This window comes from Bidens hawaiensis, unplaced genomic scaffold (assembly GCF_021521415.1).
Source record: "Bidens hawaiensis isolate Kalapana, Puna unplaced genomic scaffold, B.hawaiensis_p1.1 tig00010744_1, whole genome shotgun sequence".
NCBI lineage: Eukaryota > Viridiplantae > Streptophyta > Magnoliopsida > Asterales > Asteraceae > Bidens > Bidens hawaiensis.
Window position 1 is genome coordinate 675,347 of NW_027491824.1, and position 6,000 is coordinate 681,346.

Genomic DNA, 6,000 nt, shown 5'->3' on the forward strand with positions numbered 1-6,000 from the left:
ACATTATCCCTTCCGCCCACTCGATGTTGCAAGCCGGATGAGGTGTCAAAGTTTACCCTTGACTGCCAAATGCCTAGCTTTCGGTTTTTATTTAGTCTGGCGGTGAGGACGTTGTCTTCTCTCGTCTTCTGAGTGTAGAGGTTTGTGCTCTGTGGGAGATCTCTACCCAGTTGCTTCTCTGTTTCCGCATAGCGTTTTGCTGCTGTCATGATGCCATCCCATGTGGATGGCATGCCATCTTTACCCGTTAGGGTGCGGATGAGCTCTGGGTCATGTGCGCCCTGGATGAAGGCAGCGCGAACAAGATCTTCGCTGATATTGCCCAAACTTAGCTTCTTTGAGTTGAAGCGAGTGATGAAGTTTGGCAGAGATTCATCTTCCTCTCGTATGCATTTGAGGATTGTCCATTGCATTACAACAGAGAGATCATACTTGTACGCATTTATGTTCAAGTAAATCTTGTACAATATTACATAGTTTCCCAGTGTTATGTGGCATATTCTCTGATATCTCCTAGTTTCCTTTTCAGTATGCATATCTCCGTCAATAGTAAGTTGCTTTTGCATCAACTTTTCTTTATTGGCATTACACACAACCCATGAGTAAGCTGCTAAGCAACAACTTCTACATTGATATTCATTATTGCCAAGTAACCATAAGCAGTAACTTACTCTTCATAAACAAGTTTTCATGGGTAGCAACTTGCATTATCATTAATTTGATCTTTGAACATTTATTACAATAACTTGCATCAACAAAAAGTTGCTATGTCTGTACTAATCATCCCCAACAGAAAACAACTTGCCATCAACAACAGATTATTCAATCAGTAATAATTCTTCACGATGTGTTACAACATCCTTAATTTGCAGCTACACTAACACCGTTATGGAACAAACTTCTTCATTAGTACCGATTTTTGCTTTGAACGACTACCCCCCCCCCCCCATTCCAATCGGACTAACTATAACGTTTAACCACCTTAGGGATTGACACCTTCTATAGAGTTTAGACATCAATACAAATCACTTATGTATATTGATAACTTGTTAAAAAGGATATTAGACCTAATAAGTAAGGATGTTACAAAAAGAATATAAATTTAAGTGGTTTACTTGGTTTTTATATTATTCAGTTATATGTCAACAAATAAATAAAAGGCGAGGGGTGTGGAAGCGACGCGAATGCAAGAAGAGCTGAGGTGAGAAACCGCTTTAATAACTAAAATCAAATAAAATATTTTTTATGTTCATTGAATAAAAAGTTAAAAACCAAACCCCCTTGCTCTCTCTCTCAGTGGGCGCTAATTCTTGAAATATCAATAAATATCTAAATATCTTTTTCCAATTTCTCTCCGTACGCTCGGAAACTAGGTCTTTTATTATTTCAACTTTCGTCCCAAGTTTCACGACTCCACTCCAATTCATTTCCGATGCTATAATAATAATAATAATAATAATAATCAATCAAATTGCTGCTGCTTCGAAGCGTTTACGACTGGATTTGCGAATGGATTACGTATCTCCAGTTAACGAGCTGGAGCAACGCCTCAAAGAAGCCGGTGAACACCTTGCTGCATTTACACCTTCTTCCACCAAAGACCTGCTGCACATTCTAGATGTAAGCAACCACTTCATTAATATTATTATTATTAACTACTGTTGCAATTCATCCTCATGTTCACCAATTTAAGCATTTAGGTCTACATGTTCAATTGAAACCCTATGTTTATTGAACCACATAGCATATGCTTTCAGAATTTAGGTATGCTTTTTCACTCAAAACTTATAATTAAGTAGTTAACTACTTCATATTATTTAGGTCTAGATATTCGATCAAGGTATGCGTAAAGTGTAAACCCTAGGTTTATTTCCCCGTAATTGTGCGTATTGAACTAAATAGCAAATGATTTCGGAATGTATAGTTGTCTGATGGATTATTAATGTTTTTAGATTGCCAATAATCAAATAGGCAGCTGCAACTATACTGTCTCATATTATCTAATAGTTACTAGTTTGTTATAAGAAAACGGAGCAACTACTGACTTTCGTGAGTCAAGCACCGTCTGTCGGGATGCAAGGTGCGCTTGTGTCATTAATGGGAGCCCTAGTTTCTGATGGACTGTTAAAGCATACAGAGCTTGATGTTAGAGTGTCAGTGGCTTCGTGAATCTATGTTTATGTTCCACTTCATCAATTTGATTTACTACTGTTATAATTCATGCTCATGCTCACCGATTTAAGCATTTAGGTCTACATATTTCTTCATTGTATGTTTATGTTGAATTGAAACCCTAGGTTTATTTTCCCCTGTGTTCGTTAAATACTTATATTGAACCAGATAGCATATGCTTTCAGATTTTCAGAATTTAGGTATGGTTTTCTAGTCAAAATATATAGTTAACTACTATGTATTATTTACATTTCATGCTCAGGTTTGTCAGTTTTAAAATTTAGGTTTAGATATTCGATCATTGTATCTGTAAACTAAACCCTAGGTTTATTTCACCGGTGTTCGTAAATTGTGCATATTGAACCAGATAGCAAATGCTTTCAGAATGTATACTTGCCAGTAATCGAATAGGCAGCTACAACTATATTGTCTCTTAGTATTATGATTTTATCTAATAGTTGCTATTTTGTTATAAGAAAACAGAGCAATTGTTGACTTTTGTGAGTCAAGCACCGTCCATCGCGATGCAAGGTGCACTTGTGCCATCAATGGAAGCCCTATTTTCTGATGGACTGTTAAAGCATACAGAGCTTGATGTTAGAGTGTCAGTGGCTTCGTGTCTGTGTGAAGTGGCAAGAATTACTGCACCACAACCGCCGTATAAGGATGAAATTATGAAGGTATTTGTCCGATACAAATTGTTTTTAACAAAAGATTCAATTGGTTGTGACTGTTTTTGATGGTTTATTTTTTATTTTTGGTTATAGGAAATCTTCAAGCTAAATGTGTTGGCTTTTGGGCAATTGTCAAACATGACTAGTGAATGTTATCGTAAAGCCATTCATATTCTTGAATCGGTTGCTAAAGTTAAATCATGCTTACTGATGCTGGATTTGGAGTGTGATGCGTTGGTTTTTGAAATGTTTGAGAAGTTTTTAAGTCAGATCAGGTGAGAGCCCTCGATATGGTTCAATTGAATACTTTTTTTAAGTTCTTTGTACTTCACAATCATGTAAAATTGTGAACATTTTAAAACTGATAATTTCTTTTTGATGATTTTAGGGTCAATCACCCTCCCACAGTATTCTCAGACGTTGAAGCTATCATGACAGTTATTATTCAAGAAAGTGATGAAATTGCTACCGAGCTTTTATCCCTTTTAATTTCTCATGTTAAGAAAGAAAACCAGGTGCTTAATTTTCTTTAAATCTTCTGACCTTTTTAACTGTATATTTATAATTAGTTATAAGTTTATAACAATTCCTGAATTTTTGTTACTGTTATTTGGCTTTCAGATTGTTACACCTGCTTCTTGGAAAGTAGCAGAAAAGGTCCTGAGAAATTGTAAAGATACGCTTAAATCCTACTACGAAACAATAACGAAGCTCGTAAATTCAAATCCTGATGATTATGCTGAAGTGGTGACTGTCTTATGCCAGAAACCCCTTGAAAATGATCCCATGGTCCGTTTATATATATATATATATTCCAAATTGTATATCTATTTTAAAATGTATCATATTAATTTCAAAAACTCAAAATCAATATTGCAGGTAATCAGATCAACAAGAACAAACAGTACACACAAGAGGGATCGTAATACTTTGGAAAACGGAGGGTCCACAAAGAAGCAAAAATTTGTTGATAAAAATCAGTTTAAGGGAAAAGAACTAGAAACTTCCAGACGGGGTCGACCAAGGAAAAATAAAAACATTTTAAATCAATATGATAGTCCTAAATCAGTTCAAAATTCACAAGAAAATCTGAGGAGAACTGGATTTCAGGACAAAAAGCAATTGAGTAAAACCAAGGGCGATATTGGGAATTCAGGTTCTTTATATAATGCAGTCACAAAGATGGAGGATGAGAGTTTATCTGATTTTGATGGATCAGGACCGTTAACGCAACAAATGAGTAATATTAAAAAACGGAGAAGAAAATCTTCTTCCAACACACATGCTTCTAATGGTTCTCGTGGCAAGGTACTCCTTAAATTCTTAGTAATATTTTATTTCCGTTAACATTTTACAGACAATGCTATTCAATTAACTTAATTATTAATACAGGAAATTCCAAAGAAATGGGGGCAAGATTTGGTGGGTCATAGGATAAACGTTTGGTGGCCATTGGATAAAATGTAAGTAAATGCATAATCTTTTTATTGTTTGTAATATTATACAGGGTTTTCATAAGTTTTGTGTCGGTCAGGTATTATGAAGGTGCTGTTTCTTCTTATAACTCTTTAGATGACAAGCACAAGGTGAGAGCATGTTTAATTGCTGTTTGGCATATGCTATTTTTATATAATAATTTTCATTCTTTTTTTATAAAGTTTGGGTTTTTGATTTTCGTTTTATTGCAGGTATTATATGCTGATGGTGATGAGGAAGTGCTGGATTTACATCGTGAAAAGTGGATGATGCTTGCTGAGATTTCACTTAATCAAGTTACTTTCTTTTCACAATTCTTTATTTCTCTGTTACTATTACTATTATTATCATTATTATTTAATATGGGTACTTATTTATCATACTAGCAACAGGAGAAAGTTGCTGATTTACCAAGATTAAGATCTACACCTGCCAAGTAAGCGTTAATCAGCAAATTTTACCATTTTATTTCAATCATTGTTTTTGTTCTTTTCAATATAAACAATATTTTATAAAACTGATAAATAAACCTTTTCAGGCGACGAAAGCCAAATAGGAAAGGAAATCTAAAATCCTCACTAAAACAAGAAGATATCTCCGATTCACCAAAAAGGTTAGCTAACAGTTAACTTGCATTACAATATTATGTTACCCTTATTCTTTTTTCTTGTTTTTGTAATCGCCTATGCGGTCAAATGACCTATTGAAAATTGGTCAACTGTCTCATTAACAGCCTACCGCCTGCTGACTCATCAAAAACCGTGGATGCAATCTGCAATGCTGATAATCACAAGAACAATTCTGTCTCGACACCTGCTGACTCATCAAAAACCGCAACTGATAATCACAAGAATGGTCTCGCCTCGTCACCTGCTGACTCATCAAAAACCGCATATGATAAGTACAAGAGTAATCTCGTCTCTTGTGGGCTTAAACTAACCGAAAAGGAAGCTGATGACATGGAGAAAAATGGTGACCTGAACACAAATGGGGATTTGCAGGAAAAGAAACCGGATGAATCAAGTGAGACGACACAAAATTTGGAAAAAACTGAGAATTTAAACTTTGAAATTTGAGGATGGGAAAAATTAAACCGGCAAAAAGATAGATGAAAGATTGTTTACTTATTTCTATATTTTGATTGGGCGTTACTGTAGATGGAGGCCCAAAAGTTGAATCTTTTGTGGTCAAATATGTAGTGTAGATTTTAATATATATGATGTGAGATGTGAAAAATGTTGAAAGTAGAGTATCTAACTATTTAGTAATTTGAGCATTCTAATATGCTGTTCACATCAATGTTTTGAATTTCTCTGTTATTTCCTTTTGCGCAGAAATGTGATTTGTTTGACCAAAATTCGTGGTCAATTGTAGCAACTCACAAGGGATTAAAATGCATGCCAGTTATTACTAGTTGAGATGTGCAATATTTATTTCGAATTGGTAAATCTTCCAAGCAATTGCTAAGAAAACGACTTCCTAATTATTTTATTGAATGGCATCTTGAGAAATTTTATTGGTTAACCGCACATGACAAAATAAGTTTATGCTATAAAGTATTGACAAGTGCCGAGTATTAAAAATTTAAATTATTATATCGAGATAATAGCTTTTGACCGTTACATGCATGCTTTTGTTACGGGATTATAATGTGAAAAGAAACAACAAATGTCCTTAA

The 6,000-nt window shown here is 34.6% G+C and overlaps 1 protein-coding gene across 2 annotated transcripts; it reads left to right on the forward strand.

Moving 5' to 3' along the window:
- Positions 1 to 1,294: 1,294 nt before the first annotated feature.
- Positions 1,295 to 5,535, forward strand: LOC143536201 (sister chromatid cohesion protein PDS5 homolog D-like). Of its 2 annotated transcripts, none has more exons than XM_077030244.1 (12): positions 1,295 to 1,620; positions 2,649 to 2,852; positions 2,940 to 3,121; positions 3,235 to 3,361; positions 3,468 to 3,635; positions 3,726 to 4,154; positions 4,239 to 4,309; positions 4,381 to 4,432; positions 4,535 to 4,618; positions 4,709 to 4,758; positions 4,861 to 4,935; positions 5,056 to 5,535. In XM_077030244.1, the coding sequence occupies exons 1-12, from the start codon at positions 1,510 to 1,512 to the stop codon at positions 5,396 to 5,398; spliced, it is 1,896 nt and encodes a 631-aa protein (XP_076886359.1). In that variant the 5' UTR covers positions 1,295 to 1,509; the 3' UTR covers positions 5,399 to 5,535. The 2 variants fall into 2 exon arrangements, with proteins under 2 accessions (XP_076886359.1, XP_076886360.1); XM_077030245.1 differs by having other exon boundaries at positions 4,715 to 4,758.
- Positions 5,536 to 6,000: the final 465 nt, after the last annotated feature.